The sequence below is a fragment of the Vombatus ursinus genome, unplaced genomic scaffold (assembly GCF_900497805.2).
Source record: "Vombatus ursinus unplaced genomic scaffold, bare-nosed wombat genome assembly UNPS02014811.1, whole genome shotgun sequence".
Lineage (NCBI taxonomy): Eukaryota > Metazoa > Chordata > Mammalia > Diprotodontia > Vombatidae > Vombatus > Vombatus ursinus.
In genome coordinates this window covers 5,739,185-5,764,658 of record NW_020954589.1, presented here as the reverse complement: position 1 = coordinate 5,764,658, position 25,474 = coordinate 5,739,185, and the positions used below count along the sequence as shown (strand labels likewise).

The window sequence follows — 25,474 nt, the reverse complement described above, 5'->3', positions numbered from 1 at the left end:
TTTTTGCCCCTTTGTCCTTCCTCTCCCCCCCTTCCTCTTCCTCCTTCATTGTTATTAATCCTTTGAATCTATACAGTGCCTTTTAATTTTATAGCATTTTTTCCCCATTAGTATTATCATTTGATTTTTACAAAAATCCTATGAGTTGAACAAGATAGATAAGATTCTCATTTTATAGATATAGAAATTGAGGCCCGGAGAGGGTATGATTTCTGTTGATGCTACAGAATGGGAGTGATAGAATCTGAATGAATACTAGGTTTTCTGCTGCCCAGCCTAAGGCCCTTTCATCACAAAACACATTGTTTGAATTTGATTTTGGGTGTGACTAAAACCCACATAAGGAAAAGAAAGAATGAAAAGAAGTTGGTTTTGGAAAGCAGAAAATTAACTTGGGTGGTATCCAGGTTAAACTAGGACTTGCTGATTTAGTTGCAACAGAGTGGTCAGACTTACTCTCAAGGCCATGGGAAGTTGAGCTGAGGCTGTCTAATCAGAGAAGAACCTTTGGTGCCTTCTAGAATAGAGATAGAGGGTGCAATTTGAGGGAGGAGCCTAAGAAAAAGGAGATGGATGCATACAATTTGAAGCTGGGAGGGATCATACCAATAATTTAATTTAACCTAATTTTGCAAATGAGGAGACCTAAACAGGTAGAACCTATTTGAACCTTGATCTTCTAGCTCCAAATCCAACCTTCTCTCTCCACTGCACTAGGCAGACAAAAGTGATTAGGTAGGAGGTAGCTGGGCTCAGCAGTGGGGGAAGGGAGGAGAAAGGAGGAAAAGAGAGAAGGGGAAAGATGGGAGGGCAGTAGAGAGCAGTCTACAAATGGTGATTCTGATTAGCTCCCTTTACTGCTGGGAGAGAGTGGTTGAAATGTGTTTTTTCTCTGTAACTCAGATTCTGAGTAACTTAAATATTTAGTTTATTCACTCCATTTGTGAGTTTGAGCAAATGAAATTTCATGAAAGTTGATTGGATAACCAGTCTGAATCAGATTCTATAATCTGGGAAGTGAAAAGTGATCCCTTTTATTCTTCCTTGAGAAGGAGGAAGAGTTTTAAATTGTTTTCCTGATGATTTCTCATGTTAATTAGACCAACTGAGATTTGTTTCCACCCACTGATTTCAGTGCTTGAGGTCTAGCTGGCTCCAGCAGCACTCTTCTAATAGTGAAGATATGCTGTAGTGTAAAGAGACCTGAATTTTGACTTTTTATTCTATAACTGGTCACTCCAGCTGTGTGGTAATGGGCAAGTTACCTGATTTTTTTGAGCATCAATTTGCTCACCAGTAAAATGGAGAATTAATACTTACAATATGACTGGGCTCTTGCAGAGAGAGAAAAACCCCAAAGTGCTATGGAGATATGAGTTGTTACTGTTATTTATATTTATACTTAAGATAATATTTCCCAGTCTGTTAACTAATTTTATCTTGATGACAAGCCTACAAAGCATATAGGATAGGGTTTTTTCTTTCTGTTTTACATATAAAAAAATCTGAGCCCAGAGAGCTTTAATATTTTGCCCAATGCTATGAAGCAACTAAATATGGAAGTAAGACAAAAATACAGATTTCTGAATTCCTAGCGAAGGAACACTTTAGCTAAAAACACTATAATAATTTATTGCTGTTATAGAAATCTGGTGAGATGATAGATGTCCCAGAGTCCTTTCTTTAGGATTGATATTTATATATAATAAATTCCTAATTCATAAAATTAATAATCATAATAAGTATTTATATAAAGCTTTAAGGTTTTCAAAGTGCTTTGCAATTTTTTTTTATCCTCATAGAAACCCTGAGAGGGAGGTAGTATTATTGCCACCTTTTAACAGATGAGGAATCTGAGGCAAAAAGTAGTTAAGTGACTTACCTAGGTTCACATAGCTAAGTGTCTGAGGCTAGATTTGAATTCAGGTCTTCCTGACTCCAGGTCCAGCATTCTATCCATTGTGCCAATTTAAATAGCTTGTATTTTGTAGTACTTTAAGATCAACAGAGCACTTTCTTCACAACTGTCCCATGAAGAAGATAGTATAAATATTATTATCCTCAAGTTATAGGTGAGGAAAATGAGAGGTTGTGCCCACAGTTGCATAGCTAAGTGTCAGAGGCAGAATTCAGAACCAGGCCTCTTGACTCCCAAATTCAAGATGCTTTCCACTTTACTGCCCTGCTTTTGACTTTTCCTGATGAGAAACTACTTTTTGACTTCTTTCAGATCGGTGATCATTAACCAGGTTGGGAAGAACGAAATGCTGAGAAGGATGCAAGAAACATAACCACTAATGACTAATCATCATCTTCTCTCCACTGGGAATTTCTGTGAGTGAAGGCCCAGGGAGAGTTAAAAATCATAGAATGGATGCTAGTTAGAAGGGATTGTAGAGATAGTCTGACTTAATTTTATGGATGAGGAAAATTGAGGCCAAGAGGAGAAGTGACCTGCTTTAGGTTAATCCATTTGGCCAGATCCTAGAGTCTAGCTCTTCTTACTCCCTGTGGGGGAGGGGGGAACTTGGTTCCAATTAATATTTGTTAAGTGCCTACTGTATACAAGGCTTTGTGCTAGGCAGACCCTGGAGATTCAGACAGAAATGAAACAATTCCCAATCTCCAGGAGATTACATTCTATCTCTGGGATATAATATGTACACAGAAAAGTAAATACAAAGCCATTTTGATAGGGAGAGAACATTAACCCCTAATGGGATCAGGAAAGGATTCTCCCAGGAATGGAACCTAAGCTGATTCTTGAAGAATGCTAGGAATTCTAAGAAGTTGAGGTGAGGAGAGCGTACATTCTAGGGATTGAGAACAGCCAGTGCAAAGATACAGAGGAGATACCATCTTGAGTTTGGGGGACAACTTAGGACATCTTGGCTGGAATGTGGTGTATGTGCAGGGAAATAACAGGAAATAAATATGTCAAGGTTGGCTGGAACCAGATTGTTCACAGCTTTAAATGCCAGGTGAGAAGTTTGTTTTTTATACCAGAGGCAGTAGGGAGCTAGTAAGAATTTTTGGATGGAGGGAGGGACATGATTAGATCTGTGTCTTAGGAACATTGATTTGGCAGCTATGTGAAGTGTGAATTGGAGAGGAGAACCCCTGGAAATAATGAGACCAATCAGGAGGTTGGGTAGTTCAGGTGAAAGATAATGAGAGCCTGAACCAGAATAGTTGCCATGTGAGTGGAATAAAGGTGATTAAAATTGATAGATACTGGGGACAAAGAATTGACAGGTTGTGGGCAGTGAGGGAGAAGGAAAAGCCAATGTTGACTTCATGGCATGGAGTTATGGTAGGTCATGTTCAGGAGGTCATGATAAGGACAAAGTCTAAGCTTAGGAACATTGAGGCAAAGTGGGAAGGGGTGTCATAATCAGAAAGAGATTTCAAAGCTGACAAAAATTATAGATTTCATGCTAGAAGAAACTTCAGAAGCCACTGAATCCAGCCCCCTCTCATTTTACAGATGAGGAAACTGAGGAACATAGGAGGTTATGTGTCCTGCCTAAGATTGTATGGTTAATAAATGGCTGAGGCTAGATTTGAACCTAGTCTTCCTGACTCCAAGTCCAGTGTCCTATCAGAATGCTATTTTGTCTCTTTGGTTCTGGATTATGGAGGTATCACAGTTAGATGTGATGATGAGAACAGAAAATATGACCATTTTTATAGGTAACTGAGGTGAAGTGACAATGAATTGAGGAAGTTGATGAACTGGAAGCCAAGAGTGTTGAAGAGGACTTTGATATATTTCACTGTATAATTGTCGCCACAGCATAATCATCACACCCTGTTTTTTCAGTCAAAAAATTGGTTTATAACTTTCCATTGTGTAATCATGGCATGCAATAATTCTGTTCATTATGCTGCTTAAAAGGTAAACAGAGCAGCAATGTATTCACCAGTGGCATATAGATATGCATTTATCTCTCTAATATTGTGAGCTGCATTGTCAGTATTCAATTTTAACATATGTTCATGTGTATTTCGTGCATCCTAATCTTGCTTCAAAGACAGTTTAGTAAAAATGATTTTAAGTAATATCAGCACAATTTTTAAAAAGCTTTACATAATGGTCGCACCCTACTTTTTTACAAAAAAATTTGGTATAAAATCTGTGATGATTATGTGGTGAAATATGGTACTGAGTGCCCCAAGTATGAAGAAAATAATATGGAGAAAAGCAGTTACTGAAGTCTTGACCAAGATGTCTACCTGCAGTGGTTACTGCCATTTCTGGTGGCTCCTAAATTCTTCACTGTGGTTTCCTGATCTCTGCCTGAGACTTTCTCTTAGAAGCCCTCACTTCTTCCTGCTTTTGGATACTTGAAAACTTGAAAGCTATACCTTTCTCTGGGTGGTCTCTGGTAAAGTGGGAAGGCTGTTGGCAAGTTTGTCTGGGCTGATGTTTGCTTTGGTAGCAGCCCCCTCTCCTTTTGCCAGTAGGCTTGCGTGTGTGTAGGGGGATAGTATTAGTATGAAAGTAGTAATTTACTGTACATTCTTACTGATTCCTTTTTTTTTTTAAATGTTTTATTAATTTATTTTGAATTATCAACAATCACTTCCATAAGCTTTTGAGTTTTAAATTTTTCTCCCCCTCTCTACCTCCCTCCCCAAGAGAGCTTGCAATCTAATATAGGCTGTACATATATATTCCTATTAAACATATTTTCACATTAGTGATGTTGTAAGTAAGAGTTAGAACTAATAGGAGGAACCTCCAGAAAGAGGAAACAAAGCACAACAGAAGAGAAAAAAAAATAGCAAATAGTATTCTTTGGTCTGCATTCAAACTCCATAGTTCTTTCTTTGGATGTGGATAGCATTTTCCATCATGAGGTTTTTGAAGATGTCTTAGATCCTTACTGATTTCTTAATCATTATTCAGCCTGGTGTGGTTTTTAGGGTTTTACTAGAGTAGGTGTTGAGGACCTGATCTGCCTGTTGCCATTTGGACAGCCAGACATTTTTGCAGCTCAAACTGAGAATTTGTTTCCTGGTCTTTAGTATCTGTGGCCTCTAAGGAAGCAGAGTTAAAAGACAAGTTCAGTTCTGACCTCAGGCATTTATTAGCTGGGCAAGATAATCTGTTTGCTTCAGTTTCCTCATCTGTAAAATGGTAATAATAGCAGCTACCTTCCAAGGTTGTTGTGAGGATAAAACGTGATATTTGTAAAACACTTTGCAAATTTTGAAGCTGTAAAAATGCTGGTCATCATCATGGTTGTTTTCATCAACACAAGGGTTGTTTTCCTTTAAAATGACTTCAGAGGCCATCCAGGAAGAAGCCTTGGTAGTCTGAGAGGTATGGCTATTCCTGGGGCTCTTGGATTCTGGGTTGGGCTGTTTACACCAGGTTCTGATGGGAGTTGGTTGTCAAGGTGGTAGTGATGGTTTGGCCTACCTAACCAATCTTTCCTCCTGTCTCCCTCTCAGAATGCCTTGCTGCTTATGCCTATGATGATTTGATTATGGAAGGGAGGATTAAAATAGGGTGGGGATAATCTGTAGAGAAAGAGGAAAAGGGGAAAGAGAAGAAATATTTAACAGGATTTGGTGGAAAGATAAATGCACACTAATTTTCGAATGTCAGGGAGCTAGTCACACATAAAATGTAGGAGAGTGACAATGGTTTAGAAAACAAAATCCAATCATTGTTGATAAGAATCACACTCAAAACCAAGATTCATATAGTTAAAATAAGGATTTGGAATAGTATAAGGAGTAGCTGCAGGATCTTAAAAAACAGGAACAACAATGTTAATCGCAGCCAAGGCCAAAGTAAAAATAGATGTAGTTAAGTGAGTCAAGCAAGGGAATGTGCTTACAGTCATCATATATAATGAAACTATCAGTATTAAATATTTGCAACAAAGCACTTAGTATAGCATCTAGGTACTTAAAGGATAAGTTAATGGAAATACAGGAAGATCTAGATAGTTAATAATTGTTGGAGATATCATTATTCTTCTTTCTGACTTAGTCAAATCTAACAGAAAGATAAACAGGAAAGAAGTTAAAGATCTAAGCAGAATATTGGGAAAAATAGAGATAATAGACCTTTGGCAATTACTGAACAGGAATCTTAAGGAGATACATTTCTGCACTGCATAACACCTTTATAAGATTTGACCACATGTTTGGGGAAAAAAAGAAATCATTAATAAATTCAGAAAAGCAGAAGTGTTAAATATAACCCTTGAAGACTATAATGCTATAAATATTGTAATCAATAAGATAAATGTGAAAGATACCATAGAGATGATGCTAAATAATTAGATAAAATAATCCAAAAAAATGAATGAATGAATGAATGAAATAAAGCGTTTAAACACTTTCTATGTGCAGATCACTGTAGTAAGTGCTGGGGATCCACAGAGAAAATTAAATCAATCCCTTCTCTTTAAGGAGCTCACCTTCTAATGGGAGAAATAATGCATGGGACATTTCATTTCCAAGTCAGATGGAAAAGTCCCATGGTCCTTAGGGTGTAGTGGCAAAGCAGTAAATGCCATTTCTTTAATGTCATTATATAATGTCACTATTCCCAGAGCTTTTGGGTTCAGGGTCCTAGGCTTTCCCCATCAGGGTCTGAGGGGAGATAATGGTCAAGATGATGGTAAGGGTTTGACTTTACTGGCACATGTTGCCTCCTGTCTTGCCCTCAAGATGCCTATCTGGTTCTGCTTGCGTGACTTCCCTGCCATGTTTAAATAGTTCAAGATTGTTTCAATTGTGTACCATTATCATTTTCTTAAAATTTTAGCTTTTTTCTCTGACAAGTCAAACTGTACCAACAGCTGATTTAGGGGTACTTCCCACATTATTAATGAGGAGTTAATCATTAGATAACTTGATAGGTAAATAACCAGACAGTTCATGCATTTTGTGGTTATTTTGAATGCATTTTCTCTTTGTGTGTGTGTTTGACAGAAAACACAAATCTTCTTAAAGGGGTAGGGACAGGGGTTTAACTTGTGATTCTGTGGATACAATAAACTTTCCATGGGAAGATGCCTCCTTAACTTATCTACTTTGGCATCTTCTCAGCAATTTATAGTCTTGGGTACTTGCTGAGAAGGTGCCAAGTGATTTGTCCAGAGTCATATAGCCAGTGTATGTCAGAGGCAGTGCTTTCCTGGCTTCAAGGACAGTTCTATCCATTACATCATGCTGCTAAAATCCATTCAGAATTACTACAAAATGCATGAAATGTTTGGGTGCTAATGTTTGGGTACCAGAACCATAGAATTTTTTATAAATACAAGTACAAAATACTCTTTAAAGAGATAAAAGAAGACTTAAACATTGGAGAAATGTGGGTTGGTCATAGTTGTGCCCTACTAATATAATATAAATAATATAATATAAAATGATGATACTGCCTAAATGAATTTACATCAATCAAACCACCAAGAGATTGGATTAGCTTTGTAAAAGTAGACAAAATAACAAGATCACTTATAGGAACAAAAAGATTAGAGCTCAAGAGAAATTATGAAAATAAGAATGCACTGGGCCTAGCACTACCAAATCTCATTTTGGGTGTCCCAAAAGCCTTGGTGCAGTTTAAGATTTAATAGACTTGAAACCCCCTGTTTTGTGAGATAATAATCAAAATTAAACTACGTAATGCTAATTAGAAAAATAGATCAGTGGAACAGACTAGATAAGCAAGACCAGAAGCAAACATAGTATTTGATAAATCCAAGAATATCTTGGGGCCACTGAGGGATTAAGTGACTTGCATATGGTTATATAACTGGTATGTATAAATGGCAGGACTTGAATGAATCAAGGTTTTGTGATGGTAGAAATCTGTGATAATGAGAAATTGAGGCATTAAAGTTCCAAGCACAATCCGTTCATTAGCAAAGCTAGTATTTGCCAATAAATGGGGGTCTAAGACTCCTTAGTAGCCAAGGACACTGGAGAGTTTATAGAGCTTTCTTATAGTCAATAAAGAGGAGTTAAAGCAAATTACAAAACTTTAGTAACATGAGTGTTTGTTGATTTCTGATTGGTCAGTGCAGAGTTTGTTAACCACAAATTGTATCAGTTTACCACAAGGTAGGCTTAACAGACCTTAGGTACCTTGACTAAGGACAAAAATAGGGAAATTGTGGTTCTGGGGATACGGAGCTAGAATCCCTTTGATTGAATAGGCATTACAGAATTTTATTGATTAATAGGCTATTGACAACATCAGTTTCTTAGTTGAACATTATGTGGAAAGTTTGTAAGTTTCTTTGAGTCAAAATGAGGAATTAACTCACGCTAAAAGAACTTTAACTTGTACAGAAAGAAGAGGAATTCTTATAAAACCATGAGCTTAGGTTCATGAGAATAGGGAAGTTAAGCTCTAACAATTTAACTAATACAAGCTAGTTTGATTAAGTTTAATAAATCATAGCAGGCCTTATCAAGAAATCAGTCTGATGTCTTTAATTAAGCATAATTCCAGTTTTGTATTTCTCGGTTTTTCAAACTCTGTATCTGAATTGCTTTCCTCCTCACTACAATGCCTGCCTATCAGAGAAGATCATGAAAGAGAAAATGTTGATTAGGTAAAATTAAAAAGCTTTTGTACAAAAAATATCAGCACAACAGGGATAAGAAGAGAAACTGTCAGTTGGGGGAAAAAAAGCTTTGCATCAAATACCTATGATTAAAGTCTGATGGGAACAGCTAGTGCTGAGCCTGGAGTCAGGAAGACTCATCTTTTTGAGTTCAAATCTGACTTCTGACACTTACTAGCTGTGTATCTCTAGGCAAGTCATTTAACTCTGTTTGCCTCAGTTTCCTCATCTTCAGAATGAGCTGGAGAAGGAAACGCAAACCTGCAGTATCTTTGCCGAGAAAACCCCAAATGAGGTTATGAAGACGTGACTGAAAATTACTGAACAATAACAGAAAACCCCAAGTGGGGTCAAGAAGAGTCAGACACGACTGAAAAATGACTCAGCACAGTCAGATAACCAAGATATATAGGGAATTGAAACACTAAATTTCATTCCCCAATAGATAAGCAGTCAAAGGATATGAACAGTTTTCAGAAGAAGAAATAAAATGGTCAACAGCCATATGAAATCCTCCGAATCACCAATAATAAGAGAATGCAAATTTAAATACCTTTGAGGTTTTTACCTCCTATCCATCATAATGGAGCATTCTGTGTTGGAGGGAACGTGGGAACTCAGGCACATTAATATTTCTGTTGGTTGATCTATGAATTGGTACAAATACCTGAAAAGCAGTTTAGAATTATGTCACTCAATATGAGAAGTCACTAAACTGCTCATACCTAGTGATTCCACTATTGGACTTATATACCAAGGAGGTCAATGACAGAAGAAAGACCCCTTATGTACAAAAATATTCCTAGCCAACACTTTTTATGGTAACAAAAAACTGGGAACAAAGCAAGTGCCCGTTGATTTGGTGAGTGACTGAAAAAATGGTGAAGTGTGCATGTAATGCAGTGTTATTGACAAAATGACAAATATGAGGAATTCAGAGAAACACTGGAATACTTGAATGAACTGACTCACGGAAAAGAAGTCAAAACTAAGGGAGTGATATATACAATGGCAAAAATGATCTAAACAGAAACAACATTAAAAGGAAGCTGAACTCAGATTAATTGCAATTAACAATCATAGTTTCAGAGAAGAGAGGATAAAGTGTACTTTTCTCACTAGAGTTTGAGGCCTATGGCTATGGAATTTTGCCAATGCTGTTAGACTCATTTGGTTTTTGTTGTTATGCAGGATTCATTTTGTTGTATTGGAAAATGATCTGTTATGTAACTACATAAAATGGACAATTCTGACTATATAAAATTAAAGTTTTTGCACAAATAAAACCAAATGCAGTGAAAATTAGAAGGGGAACAAGTAGCGGAGGGAAAGAAAGTCTTTGTACCAAGTATCACTGAGAAAGGTCCCAGATTCAGCATATGAACTATTTTAAGCTGTTAAAACTTAACTTAAAAAACTTTTGAGATACCTTCTATATAAGGGACTAATTCAAATCCATAAGACTTAAGATCTGTTTCCCAGTAGATAAATGGTCAAAGGGGAAGAACAGTCAATTGGTTTGGTTTTTTTTGTTTGTTTTTTGTTTTTTGTTTTTAGTGAGACAATTGGCATTAAGTAACTTGCCCAGAGTCACACAGCTAGAGAGTTATGTGTCTGAGGCTGGGTTTGAACTCAGGTCCTCCTGACTCCAGGGCTGGTGCTCTATCCACAGTCCCAAATTATTAGTAATTAATGATTTGCAATAATAATTATAATTAATTTACATGATGCTATCATTGACAATTTGCAGTAGTTAATGAAATGTAAATTAATGCATCTCTGAGGTTCTACTTCACTCTCATTAGATTAGCAAAGATGACAAAAGAGGAAACTGACAGCTGTTGGAGAGGCTTCTGAGAAAGCAGACATGCTAACATACTTTTACTGTGAATTGGTCCATCCGTTTTCTTTTTTTTTTTTTTTTTGGTTGGTCTATCCATTTTCTAAAGCAATTTGGAATTATGTCCCCAAAGTCACTAAACGGACACAGTAACATCACTACCAGACATACCAAAGAGACCAGGAAAAAATACAGAGGCCAGGAAAAGGTACAAAAATATTTATAGCATCGCCTTTCATAATAGCAAAATATTGGATACTAATGGGGTGCTTGCCTATTGAGCAATGACTAAATAAATCATGATATATGAATGTAATGGAGTATTTTGGAATGTGAAATGATGAAATGAATAATCTCAGAAGAAACTTGGAAGACATGTGTGAATTGGTGTAGAATGAAGTGAACAGAACTAGGAGAAGCATTTATACAATGACAGAAACACAAAGACAATTTTAAAGAAGTCTGATCCATGCAATGACGAATCAGGATTTCAGAGGACAAAAGATGAAGTATGCTGTCTGCTTCCTGCCAGAGAGGGGGTGTACTTAAAATGAAGGAATAGATATAGATTTTTGGACATAGCCAATGAGAGAATTTGTTTTATTTAATCATACATATTTGTTATGAGACTTTTAAAAACGTATCATTGTCTGATGTGGGGGAGAGGTAGCTAGAGTGCCACGCCTGGAGTCAGGAAGATTCATCTTCCTGAGTTCAAATGTGGCTTCAGATATACTAGCTGTGTGACCCTGGGAAAGTCACTTAACCCTGTTTGTTTGCCTCAATTTCCTCATTTGTAAAATGAGCTGGAGAAGGAAATGGCAAACTACTCCAGTATCTTTGCCAAGAAAATCCCAAATGGGATCACAAATAGTCAGACACAACTGAAACGACTGAATAATAATAGATTAAAATATTTAAGGGAAATTTTCTTACTGAGGACTCCTACATAGATGAAATGACAAGTTTGGACAAAAACAAACAACATATCCACTTAGAGTCAGTCACATAGATAGTAGGTGTTTTGCACACAGTGCTTAAGTTTGTTTCATGAATACATGTTGAATGAAGTGTTAGGACCAGAATTTCCTTCCCTTTGTTTTCTTCCTATCTTAATCTTCCTAGCCTTTAAGGCCCAACTTAGGTCCTGCTTCTTCTGTGGAGTCTTCCTAGATCGCTGTAGCAGCTCCCAGTGCTCATTCTATTTTCCAAACCCCTGAAGCTCTTACTGATTGTACTGTATAATCTAGCACTTAGTTGTTCTCTTAATTGCTTAATGTGTATAATAAGCATTTTTTAAAATGTGTAAGACACTGTTCGACATCTTATCCTATAGTTTACCCCTAAGTGAATACAATGCTGGGCATATATTAGTCACGCAATATATGTCTGTTGATTGATTGGTTCCTTTTGTCACTGTTTGAAGGAGGTGCCTTTGAGTGTGACTGATAGCTATTAGTCCTATGTACAATATTTTAAATTGTTTTTATTAATTTAAATAAATTGTTTCTAACTTTTGTGAAACTGAAAATTGATTTTGTCCTGTAAGTAAGCCTTTTCTGTATTTTGTGTAACTACTCTATACTGTCCCTTTGTCTTTTAATTAGCTCATATAGCCATAGGTTTAAAAATTCAGCCATCAGTTCTGAGTTAAGGTTTTTTTTCTTTTTTTTGGTGAGGCAGTTGGGGTTAAGTGATATGCCCGGGGTCACACAGCTAGTAAGTGGCACGTATCTAAGGCTGGATTTGAACTCGAGTCCTCTTGACTCCAAGGCCAGAGCTCTATCCACAGTACCACCTGGCTTCCCCTTGAGTTAAGGTTTAAAAGTTCAGTTTCCCTCTAAGTCACTTTGATTAGAAAAAAACTTGTTATCTTTTAGACTCTTAAGCTACACTGGTGGAATCCTAGAACAACTATTGGCATTTTTATGCCATTTAATTTAATTCCATGAAATGCATATTATTTCCAGATATCCTTAAGGGCAGCCTGTTATCTAACTAATAAAACTTGCACCCCAACATATAATTAAAGGAGATCTGTCATCCTACTAACAGGCCTTACAGAATGAAGGTGGGAGCCAAGAAGTCTTGTTATCTTTGTTCAGCTAATGAGCAGATAGATCCTTTCAAGCAACCCTTCCTGATAGCAGGATTGAAGGAGGGGCTGTTGTTAGCCCCAGATGTTCAGTCAGTCATATTATTTTTGTTGACTATGACACTTGGGGCTTTGTAACCAATCCTACTGTTTTCCATCTGTGATGCTCCCTGTTCTTTGTTATCTTTTGCTTTGCAAAACTACGTGAAGACTAGTAAGCCCTATCTCATAGTCTTTGGTCATTGAGACAGGCCATTGACCTAATTTATTGGTGACTACTTGTCTAACTAACAAGTTGATCATGCTTGGAACTTTGTCTCTCTGTTAACCTTAATTTTCAAACATAACACTTTTATTTTTACACCACAGTCATACTTCTCCTTTTTTTTGCCCATGCCAATGAGCATCCCTTGTAACAAAGGAGAAAAAAAAACACCAGGTGAACAAAATCTTTTGACAGCTTAATACAACATTCCATATTCCCTCATATCTCCAAATGAAAGGTACATTTCCTCATATTTTCTTGGGCCAAGTTGGTTGTCATCATCTTGCTTATTGTTTTCTTGGTTCTACTTTTTTCATCCTTCATTGGTTCATGCAAGTTTAATCATATTTTTCAGAATTTCTTATATTTGTAATTTCTTATGCCAGATGATATTTCATTACATCCCTGTGTGACCATTTGTTTAGCTTTTCCCTGTTCACTGTGCACCTATTTTTTCTTCCTGTAGTTCTTTGCCACTATAACAAGTTCCCATGCATACTCTTGATTCCATCCTCTGGTATACAGGAAAAAGGAGCCTACCCATTGAGCAGAGATCATTCCTGTGGACCAGGCACCATGGCTGCCTCTGCCCCCTTGAGAACCTTGGAAGAGGAGGTGACATGCTCCATCTGCCTTGACTACCTGAGGGACCCAGTGACCATCGACTGTGGCCATGTCTTCTGCAGAAGCTGTGTCATAGATATCCGAGCACCCCCAGGCGGCCGCCCATCATGCCCACTCTGTAAAAAGACATTTAAGAAGGATAATATTCGGCCAGTTTGGCAGCTGGCCAGCCTTGTGCAGAATATTGAGAGACTCAATGTGGAAAAGGGGAGAGACGCTAAGGAGAAGCGACTTGAGTCAATGACCATGATGCAGTGTGAACGGCACAAGGAGAAGCTACACTATTACTGTGAGGATGATGGGCGGTTCCTTTGTGTGATGTGCCGGGAGTCCAGGGAGCACAAGTACCATACGGCCATCCTCATTGAAAAGGCTGCCCAGCCCCACCGGGTAAGCCTTGGTGGTCCCTAGCTCAGTTAACTTGTAGCCAGGAGGGTCACAAACATCCTCCTGGAGGGTGATGAGAAAATGTATCTCCCCTTGAGAATTTGAGCAAATTAGAATTGGGTACCCCTGCCATAAATAACTAAGGAAACCTTGAGTGAGAATAATTTGATAGTCTAGACTAGCCCTGTCCAAGGCCTCAAATTAGATCCCAACTGTCCTTTATCTGCTAATTTTTTCCACAGGAAAAAATCCTGAGTCACCTGGGTACTCTAAGGAGAGACAGAGAGAGGGTTCAGAGCTTTCAGATGAAGGGGGAAACTGAGATTCAGCACCTGCTGGTAAGTGAAGTCTTCAGGCCAAACATCTAGGCACATTCACTGGGTTTCTGCTGAGAGGATATAGTAAACATATCAGATTAATATACATATAATATACATTTATAATAAATATTTCAGAAGAAAAGGAAGGAAAAGATGAATTTGGTTAGTGAGTTCAGTCAGTCAACTTGCATTTATTAAGTGCCTACTATGTGCCATGCAACATGGTAAGTGCTGGGGATACATCAAAAGACAAAAGACAATCTCTGCTCTCAATGAGCTCACAGGCCAATGGAGGAGACAATGTAAAGACAACTATGTACAAATGAGATATTTACAGGTTACATTGATGATAATCAACAGAGGGAAGTTACTAGCATTAAGGGAGATTGGGACAGGCTTCTTGCAAAAGGTGGGACTTTAGATCTGAAGAAAGCCAGGCTGAAGCCAGGGGACAGAAAAGAGGAGGGAAAAGAATTCCAGGCATGGAAATTCAGTCAAATAGGCCATAAGTGATGATGGAAAGAATGTAAAGGACAGTGAGCAAACCTGAGTGGGACTGCTTAGAAAGGAGGTTGGCATGGACTGATTTAAAGGAAGGCATCCTTGAGAGCACCACCAGTGGCAGCAAGTGTACAGTGGCTATGAGATAGTCATCTAAGTGAAAGAAAGTATTAGTTTGGTTAGAGTAGTGAACTCAAATTTAATGGAAAGAATGTTTCACTCAGGAGTCAGGCAACCTAAGTTCTAGGTTTGGCTTTTCCACTAATCAACCGTATTACTTGACTTTAGGCAAGTTCTGGATTTCAGTTTTCTCATCTGTCTAACAGTATAATAATACCTGAGTGAGATTACATAAGGCCCCTTTCACCTCTCATGTTTTGTGATTCATAGACTTTAGGGACTTTAAAGGTCTCCTAATCCAGTCCCCTCATTTAATTGTAAGAAACTGAGGTATGGAGAAGTTGAATAATGTCCAAGGTCATACAGATACTAAGTGGCAGAGGTGGAATTCAAACTTGTATCTTCTCATGCCAGAATTGGTCCATTTTCCACTACTGCCTCTGTTAAACAGAGTTGGAACGAGGTGAAAAGAAGTGAGTAAGGCTTGAGCCGTTGTGGGGACAGAAGAAGCAAAATATCAAACTAAGCATAAAGGGTCTCATGAAATGTGCTGAGCTTTTCTCCAAGACCTGGTGAATGTTTAGTGGGGCACTGTGGTATAATGGTGGGAATGCTGGACTTTGAATCAGGAAGATCTGAGTTCAAATCTTGCCTCTGACACTAACCATGACAACAAGGCAAATTACATAACTTGTTTGGGCCTCAGTTTCCTCATTTGTAAAACCGGGGCAGGGGGGGAGGGGTGTTTGGATTTGATGACCATAAAAGATTTCTTCTAGCTTTAAATTTCTGATCTTATGATCCCTAGGAAAGCATTCATAATTATATTGTCTCAGTGTCTTTGTATGCACCTTCATCCTATGTAGACCAAACTCCAGATGGAGAGGCAGAACATTACCTCAGAGTTTGCCCAGGGGCATCAGTTCCTGAGAGAACGAGAACAGCACCTCCTGGAACGACTTGAGGGACTGGAGCGGGAGGTCATCGAGGGGAGAGAGAAGTACAACCTTAGGGCCTCTGGGGAGCTCACCAGGCTAGGGACTGTGATCTCAGAACTGGAGGAGAAGGCCCAGCAGCCGGCGGCAGAGCTCATGCAGGTGAGACACTCCTTAAAGAAAAGCTGTCCCATCAGTTCCCTGAGAGATAATCTGTTCTGATGGAAATAGTGCTTGACCAGGAGTCAAGAGTTCTAAATCACGTCCTTCCTTTTCTATTTTTCTGGGCCTTAGTCTCCTCATATATAAAATGAGGATAATAGGGTTATTATAGTAAGGAGCAAATGAGATAAGGCATATAAACATCATTTTATATGAAGGTAAGGTATAAGGTGGTATTATTGTTATCGCCGACAAGACTCTGGACCATAACTTGTTCTGTCTGATCTCTACTTTTGGCTATGACCTTTGGAAAATCTTTTTAAGCTTTTTGGACCTCAGTTTCCCCCATTTGTAAAATGGGTGAGTAACATCTGCTTTACCTGCCTTCAAAGTATGTATGTATGTGACTTACAGTGAATTAGTGGCTGTAGTTGTCAGCCACTATTGTAAAAACCTGCTCCATCTTGTTAATAGTTACAGAGTACACTTGTATGTATCATCTTACCAAAATTGTTCATTTGTGATCAGTGGAAAACTAGGTATTAACCCATAGCCAAGGAGTCTACCTTCGACCTTTTGTCAGTCATTAACCAGGTAAGCTGACGTGTTCCTGTGTTAGGAAGCTGCACTGGGGTTACCTTGCGGTGGAGAGAGAGAAAGTATTTATTTTGTGTAACTAAAATATTGCAGGCATTACTTAACTATGCTCTGTGTTTTAAGAAATTATAGGCTGTGTATTCACAGAACAGTTCCCATGAATTTAAGCAATTTGCTTGGAGTAGATGTATGTATGTGTCTCCCATGAAAACTTACTATCATAATTATTCATCCGCAAGTTAAAGATTTGCCAAAAAATTGTCAAAATCTCAGTTTTAGAATCTCTTTGAAATGCATAATATTTTAGAAAACCAATAAACTATTAATCTCAACATAAAAAAGCAAAAATTGTTGTAGAGGAGGCGGAGCCAAGATGGGAAAGTGAAAGCAGTGACTTGCTTGAGCTCTCCCCCAAACCCCTCCAAATACTTGTAAAAAAAATGGCTCTAAAGAAATTCTAAAGCAGCAGAACTGACGAAAAGACAGAGTGAAACAAATTTCCAGCCCAAGACAACCTGGATGGTTGATCTGAAAGGTATATCGCACCGGGCAGGGAAAGGAGCACAGTTTGGCCTGGGCGCGCAGGCCGCAGTGACCCTGGAGCAGGCCTCAGAGGGCTGAATTGCAGGCAGCTGTGGCAGTTTCCAGACTTCTCAACCCACAAAAGCCAAAGACAACTTAGAAGGTCAGTGGGAATTTTCTGTGACTGCAGTGAGAGAAGGAGCTAGGCCTCAGCCGCAAGTCCCGAGCATGACCTCTGGGGCAACGGCTGCCTCCTGAGCTTCCCGCCCACAGACTGAGGGGGAATTGAGTGGCTGATCAGAGGGGGATTGCAGGGATCTCTTTGCCAGTTCTGAGGCAAGAATTTCTTGCTCTGCCCATGCTTGGATCTGGGTCACAGTTCTGGGAGGTCCTGGGGCAAGGAGGAGTGCTGGCATGGTGGAGTTTGTTGTGGCAGTGGAGAGGAAACACCTCGCCCCTTATCATACCACCTTGGAAGAACTGAAAATTTACAGGTCCCTAGAATTACCTCTGAAAACAGCTGTACAAACCCCTGAAGCTTGGGACAGTACATTCTCCACATTGGAAGCAGACTCTTACCTTAACAAAGAGTTTGAAACTCAAGTAATTGGCCAAGATCATGAGTAAGCAGCACAAAAAGAGTCAGACTATATTATCTTACTTTGGTGACAAAGAAGATCAAAAATACAACTAGAAGAACACAACAAAGTCAAAGCTCCTACATCCAAAGCCTCCAAATAAAATATGAATCAGTCCCAGGCCTTGGAAGAACTCAAAAGGGATTTTGAGAAGCAAGTAAGAGAAGTAGAGGAAAAACTGGGAAGAGAAATGGGAGTGATGCAAGAAAATCATGAAAAACAACTCAACAGCTTGCTAAAGGAGACCCAAAAAAATACTGAAGAAAATAACACTTTAAAAAATAGCCTAACCCAAATGGCAAAAGAGGTCCAAGAAACTAATGAGGAGAAGAATGCCCTAAAAAACAAAACTGGCCAAATGGAAAAGGAAGTCCAAAAGCTTACTGAAGAAAATACTACCTTAAAAATTAGAATAGAGCAATTGGGAGCTAGTGACTTTATGAGAAATCAAGACACTGTAAAACAAATCCAAAAGAATGAAAAATTAGAAAACAATGTGAAATATCTCATTGGAAAAACAACTGATCTGGAAAATAGATCCAGGAGAGAGAATTTAAAAATTATTGGACTATCTGAAAGCCATGATCAAAAAAAAAGCCTAGACATTATCTTTCAAGAAATTATCAAGGAAAACTGCCCTGATACTTTAGAACCAGAGGGCAAAATAGAAATTGAAAGAATCCACTGATCTCCTCCTGAAAGAGATCCCCAAAGGAAAACTCCTAGGAATATTGTAGCCAAATTCCAGAGTTCCCAGGTCAAGGAGAAAATACTGCAAGCAGCCAGAAAGAAACAATTCAAATATTGTGGAAACACAATCAGGATAACACAAGATTTAGCTGCTTCTACATTAAGGGACCGCAGGGCATGGAATATAATATTCTGGAGAGCAAAGGACCATAGGATTACAACCAAGAATCACCCACCCAGCAAAACTGAGTATAATCCTTCAGGGGAAAAAATTCAGTGAAATAGAGGACTTTCAAGCATTCTTGATGAAAAGACCAGAGCTGAATAGAAAATTTGATTTTCAAATACAAGACTCAAGTGGAACATGAAGAGGTAAACAGCTAATGCCTTCAGCAAGAGTTAGTTTGCATATAGGGGCAACTAGGTGGTCCTGTGGATAGAGCTCTGCACCAAGCCTGAAGTCAGGAAGATCAGAGTTCAAATCTGGCCTCAGACATTTGCTAACTTTGTGACCCTAGGCAAGTCATTTAACCCTTTGTGGCCTCAGTTTCCTCATCTGTAAAATGAGCTGGTGAAGGAAATGGCAAACCATTCCAGGGTTTTTGCCAAGAAAACCCCAAAATGAGCTTGTGAGGAGTCAGACTTGACTGAAAATGACTGAACAATAACAAAATTTACTGATGGCTGAGGGAGAATGGAACAAGAAAGCCATTGAATGGATGAGATAGCTGGGGACTCCAAGCGAAGGCTGTATTCTAGAATGGGAAATCCCTTTTTAGCTATGACCAACTACTCAAATTCAAATCCAAAGCCATCTTTGTCATGAAGTTTGCAATTTGACAATTCCTAGCCAAGAATATTCTAAATCTTGTTGTACAACACTGTTATCAGTGATTATTTCATAACTCTTCTACTCTGGCAATAACGAATACTGGCTGATTAGAGCTATCTCCTAGTCAATTGTCGCTATTGTTTTTAAATGACTGCTCTTTTAACCATGGGTAACCTCTCCCCTTTATCTGTGAGTTAACTCTCATTGTGTGTCTCCTTCCTTTTTAGGACACCAGAGACTTCCTAAACAGGTAAAAAGACATATTTTCCACAATGTACATCATTCCTCTGTGCCCATATCCTTCTTATGTCTTTGACCCATTTTCATTTGCCACTTGTCTAACTACAAGCCTTTGAAATGCCACAATGAGAGTGTGGATGGTGCAAGGGAGACCATTACTCTTGTGTCCCATGTCTTTGTGGCTTTATTCTTGGTGGAGTGAGAACAAAGAAGAATCTTTTGGCACTGAGAATCCCCTGAAAGCTATCTCCCTGGATCCTGAGCTACACAAAGCAGAAATTTGGCCTTGCCATTTCTGAAACAGTTTCATCAGAAGGCCTTTTTCAACTGCTCCCTATGTGAGGGATATGCCCCAACCCTCAGGAAAGTTTCCACCAGCAGGGGATGACTTGTTTTACATTCATTCTCTTCTTAGGTATCCACGGAAGAAGTTCTGGAGTGGGAAACCTGTTGCTCCAGCTGTTAGGAAAAGAACTGGAGAATTCTCTGATAAGCTTCATTCCTTGCGGAAAGGCCTGAGGGAATTCCAAGGTAAAGGTCGGATGTGGAGGGAAACTTAGTGTCCCTTCTCCCCAGATATTTAACCGATTTCTGATTCTCATCATAGTCTCTCTGGCCTCGTTGTCAAAACTCAGGATGTCTTCCCTGCCTTTCTTTGGTGGTTCCTGGGCTATGACACTCTAAATGCTCTATTACTCTGCTGTAGAACCTCTCCCTCTCCCACGTTCATTCCTCCTTTGTTCTCAAGTTCTTGGGTCAGAATCTCATCATTGCCTCTTTCTTCTCCACCAGGGAAGCTGCTGAGAGTCCTGGAATATAAGACAGGTGAGTGTCCAGGATGTCTTCAAATAAAGAAAATTTTTTTTACACAAAGCTCCCACAACCAGTCTTAGTAATCCCTTTCTGTGGCAAACAGTTCTTCCCTTAGAATGTCCTTACATATATCATTAAATGACATTATATATGTAAAAGACTATATGAATGGTAAAGCATTACACACATGTAAGCCATTATTCATGTTTAAACTAAATCCCTCCTGTTGAAAAAGTCTGAGATGGGGATCAGTGAATCCCACCTTCTATGTCCTGTTGCCTAAGAAATATATAGACCATAATTTGTTCTCCCCTTTCCCTGATCTCCCTCTGCCCGCAGCATTCTTTTATTCATACTTAATTTTTCAGGTCCCCCTTTTTCTTCATAGACCTTTGTTTCCTGTTCCTCCCCCTTCCTAATTTTTTTTCCCCATTTCTGACTTTCATATAATCTGCATAGTATCATTTTGTCTGGAAAAGGGAGACAGTTTGGCCCAAGGCCAGATACCAAATGCCATCTCTGTTTCTGAATCTGTTGCTGGGTTTTTGTTGGGATGGCCTTGAATCCTGTGGGACTACTACTGCCAGACCCCTCTCCTTATTTTCTTCCCCTCCCTACCACTTTTCCCTCTTGTTTCCACAGTGAACGTCACTTTGGACCCCCAGACCGCCAGTGGGTACCTTATATTGTCTGAGGACTGGAAGTGTGTGTCCTTTACCAACATGTATCAGAGTCTATACCAACACCCCCAGCAGTTTGATCCTGAACCTGCAGTTCTGGGTAGTAAGGGCTTCACCTGGGGCAAAGTCTATTGGGAAGTGGTAGTGGAGAGGGAAGGATGGGGGGAAGAGGAAGGGGAGGAAGAAGAAGAAGGAGAGGAGGAAGAAGAAGAAGAAGAAAATGGATATGGGGAAGGAGAGGAGGACTGGGAGACAGATGAGGATGATGAATCAGGTGGAGATGAAGATGACGATGATTTGGAAGAGGATGACATTGTTCAGGAGTCCTGTCTGGTGGGTATTGCCAGAGACACTGTGAGGAAGAAGGGGGAGCTCCGCCTGAGCCCTGAGGATGGGGTATGGGCTCTGCGTCTGTCATCTGCTGGTGTGTGGGTTAACACCAATCCTGAAGCAGAGTTATTCCTTGCCCAGAGACCCAGAAAAGTAGGGATTGCTCTGGATTATGATGGGGGTACAGTGACCTTCACCAATGCAGAATCACAGGAACTTATTTACACATTCTCGGCATCCTTTACAAGGCGTTTAGTTCCCTTCTTTTGGCTAAATTGGCCAGGAACAAGTCTTATTCTGAAACCTTGAAAGAGAGAGACACAAACACACACACAGATCCTCTCTCTGGCCCCTCCCTTGCTTCAGTGCTTTGATTCCCCTTCAGAGGGGCAAATAGTCCTGGGAATGAACATAATTCATTGAGGGGAGAGGCTGTCCTCCTGGCCAGGATATCAGGAGTAAGAGAGAGGAGGGTCTCTGTGCCTACTGCTAATCCTTATGTCCATAGTTTTCATGGCCCCCATGTAGACTTTCACCCGGGCTAGTTCTAAAACTTAAACTGTCCTAATTGTGACATTTCTGATGGTCTCCCTTCTCCATGAGGTGATAAATTTCACCAAGGCTCTAGCTGTGAATTCTACTTGTTCAGTTTCTCTTCCCCCAAAGGCATTCCCAATTCCATTTAAGTTCTAGGTAATATTGATGATAAAACCCAGGAGTCTTGCAAAGTCTGTATCTCTCGTCTCCTGTACTATGTTTTCTCCCCTTTCCCGTAATAACCACTTAACCTTGACTGGCTAGCTGCTTCTCATCTCTCCATTCCAATCCTCACCTTTCCCAGTCAGGCTTCTTCCCTGTAGTAAAGAGACAATTTCCTCAAAATGTAAATGAAAATATGATGTATGGAATAAAATGGAACTTTCCTAGGGTTTCTTTCAGACTGAGGGGGTTCTAAGATTGTCTGAAGAAGGGAAAGGGACTCCATGGATCCCAGGTGCCAGTGGGGATCCATTTCTCTTAGTGTATATTATGTGAAGCCCTTGAGTGAGGTCCTGACCCAAGTTCATACTCTGTGTTGATCCAGGGCTTTGCAGGTGAGGTTCCTAATGGTTGTCAAGGTACTGACCTCGAGTCCTGATGTCCTGATGTGTACATAGACCCATTTGACTTTGGGAAAATTATCAAGATCAATAAATCACCTTTGTGAATCTATTCTTTTGAGTATGTGACTGAGCCCAGGGTCTCTTATTCCTGTGACTGGGTCTGGCACCCCTCCTCACCTCAAAGGGCAGTGTAGTGTAGGTGCTTTGTTCTTGCCTGTATATAGAAATGCCCCTGGTCTCTGGTGCTTTTCCAACCCTGACTCTGAGTTCCTCCAGTAAGGCCTTAACTTTTTGTCCACTTGTTCCCTCTCATGCAGTTTCAGTCCAGAGCCTTCCCTTCTCCTTAACAAGGGATAGGGGAAAGATACCAAGGTGCCTCAGAGGTCCACAATCAGATCTCCGTTCTCTACAAGCAAGAGAAGGGAATAAAATGGCTACCTACCTCCTAGGGGGGAAAAGTCCTGGCACCTTAACCTAGCATTCATGGTCTTCTACAATCTTCTGCTTATTTAACCCAATATCATGACTTAATGATCCCAAACAAACTCTGCTCGGACCAAATTACTCTAATCGATGTCTCTGCACCCTCCTGATGCACCAGGGTCACTGCTTTCTGTAGTCCCCAAGGCCTAGAATGTCCTTTTCCCTTTCTTTGCCTATCAAAGTCCTTGAGAGCCCACCTCTTCTGAGAGGTCTTTTTCAGTTGCTCTTGCCCACAGTGACTTTGTCTTTTCTTTTGTCCTGACGTGATTTCTTGTATGTACCATGTGGTGGCAGTTCTTGGATAGTACCTTGTATTACTAATTAACTGTTTCCTGTGTACATATTTGCCCCCCACAACTAGACTGTAAGCTACAGAGGGCAAGGGCCATGTTTTGCATATCCGCAGTGCTAGATATACTGCATTACTAGTGCTGAATAAATATTTGTCAAATCAACTGGGTAATGAAAAAGTAATTTCAGTCAAGCTTTGGAATATGTTCTGTATTTTGCAACATGCACAATGGTGTTATATAGTGTTTCTCAAAGTATGGTCTGGGGGTCCCTAGAGATCTCTTTCAGGGGATCTGAAGGATCAAAACTTTTCACAATACTAATTTCTAATATGGTAAATTTTTTTTTTGGTATGCCACACATCTTTATTAATTTATTTTGATTTATCAACAATCACTTCCATATGCTTTTGAGTGTAAAATTTTTCTCCCCCTTCCTCCCCACCACCCTCCCCAAGACAGCGCATAATCTGATATAGGCTATACATTTACATTCATATTAAACATATTTTCACATTAGTGATGTTGTAAGTAGAAATTAAATCCAGTAGGAAGAACCATCAGAAAAAGGAAACAAAACTCAACAGAAGAGAAAAAAATTAGCAATTCGGCTTCCATAGTTCTTTCTTTGAGTGTGAATAGCATTTTCTATCACAAGGCCTCTGGAGATGTCTTAGATCCCTGTATTGCCAGGAAGGGTTAAGTTTATCAATATTAGTCATTGCACAATGTGGCTGTTATTGTGTACAACATTCCCTTGGTTCTGCTCACTTCACTCAGTGTCAGACCGTACAAGTCTTCCCAGGTTTTTCTGAAGTCAGCCTGTTCCATCATTTCTTATAGCACAATAGTATTCTATCATATTCATATACCACAACTTGCTCAGCCATTCCTCAGTTGATGGGCATCTTCTCAATTTCCAATTCTTTGCCATTACAAAAAGAGCTGCTATGAATATTTTTGTACATGTAGGTCCTTTTCCCGTTTGTGTGATAGCCCTAGAAATGCTATTGCTGGGTCAAAGGGTATGCACATTTTTATAGCCTTTTGGGCATAGTTCCAAATTGCTCTCCAAAATGGTTGGATCATTTCACAGCTCCACCAACAATGCATTAGTGTTCCAATTTTCCCACATCTTCTCCAACATTTATCATTTTCCTGTTTTGTGATGTTGGCCATTCTGATAGGTGTGATGTGGTGCCTCAGAGTTGTTTTGATTTGCGTTTCTCTAATCAATAGTGATTTAGAGCATTTTTTCATATGATGGTAGATGGCTTTTATTTCTTCATCTGAGAACTGTCTGTTCATATCCTTTGACCATTTATCAGTTGGGGAATGGCTTGTATTCTTATAAATTTGACTTAATTCTCTATATATTTTAGAAATGAGGCCCTTATCAGAGACACTGATTGTAAAAATTCTTTCCCAATTTTCTACTTTCCTTCTAATCTTAGTTGCATTGGCTTTGTGCAAAAACTTTTCAATTTAATGTAATCAAAATTACCTATTTTGCTTTTCGGAATGTTCTCTATCTCCTGTTTGGTCATGAGTTCTTCTGTTCTCCATAGATCTGACAGGTAAACTATTCCTTGCTCTCTCAGCTTGCTTATAGTATCCACCTTTATATGTAAATCGTGTACCCATTTTGGCTTTATTTGGGTATATGGTGTGAGATTTTGGTCTATGCCTAGTTTCTGCCATTCTCTTTTCCAGTTTTCCCAGCAGTTTTTTTCAAAGAGTGGGTTCTTATCCCAGAAGCTAGGGTCTTTGGGTTTATCAAGTAATATATTACTATAGACATTGACTACTGTGTCTTGCATATTTAACCTACTGATCCATCACTCTATTTCTTAGCCAGTACCAAGCAGTTTTGATGATTGCTGCTTTATAATACAGTTTAAGATCTGGAACGGCTAGGCCACTTTCCCCTGCATTTCTTTTCATTAGTTCTCTTGATATTCTGGACCTTTTGTTCTTCCAAATGAATCTTGTTATTATTTTTTCTAACTCTATAAAATAGTTTTTTGGTAGTTTGATTGGTGTGGCACTGAATAAGTAAAGTAGCTTATATATTGATAGATATAATCCACCTAAACCAAAGCTTTTGGGGTGGGGTTGGGGCTCAGTAATGTTTAAGAGTGTTATCTGGGTCCCAAAACCAAAAAGTTCAAGAACCGCTGGTATGTTGGGTCTGGAAAACCTGGTTTCAAACCCCCATCCTGACATCAGCCTCAGTTTTCTCTTCTATAAAACAAAGTGGTTGGATTTCTGAGGATCCTTCCCAGTTTTGATCCTAGGATCACTCTCTTGCTCTGCCCAACAAATTTCAACTAGATGGGGTGGCGAAGTTGGAACTGAGTTACTATGTGACCTTGAACCAGGAATTTCCTTCTGGGGCTGGATT

General features: G+C 39.3%; 1 protein-coding gene across 2 annotated transcripts in view; it reads left to right on the top strand.

Annotated features, from left to right (window-relative positions):
• The window catches only part of TRIM26 (tripartite motif containing 26), a 36,479-nt gene extending 13,244 nt beyond the window's left edge, over positions 1 to 23,235 (top strand). Inside the window, exons 4-11 of one of the 2 annotated variants that reach the window (XM_027876239.1) lie at positions 2,231 to 2,334; positions 13,329 to 13,817; positions 14,057 to 14,152; positions 15,622 to 15,852; positions 19,359 to 19,381; positions 19,787 to 19,902; positions 20,164 to 20,196; positions 20,827 to 23,235. In XM_027876239.1, coding sequence (XP_027732040.1) covers positions 13,380 to 13,817; positions 14,057 to 14,152; positions 15,622 to 15,852; positions 19,359 to 19,381; positions 19,787 to 19,902; positions 20,164 to 20,196; positions 20,827 to 21,503 — 1,614 coding nt within the window. In that variant the 5' untranslated portion in view covers positions 2,231 to 2,334; positions 13,329 to 13,379 and the 3' untranslated portion in view covers positions 21,504 to 23,235. The remainder of the gene's footprint in view (positions 1 to 2,230; positions 2,335 to 13,328; positions 13,818 to 14,056; positions 14,153 to 15,621; positions 15,853 to 19,358; positions 19,382 to 19,786; positions 19,903 to 20,163; positions 20,197 to 20,826) is intronic. The other variant, XM_027876240.1, reaches the window with a different exon arrangement.
• The last annotated feature ends 2,239 nt before the right edge of the window (positions 23,236 to 25,474 follow it).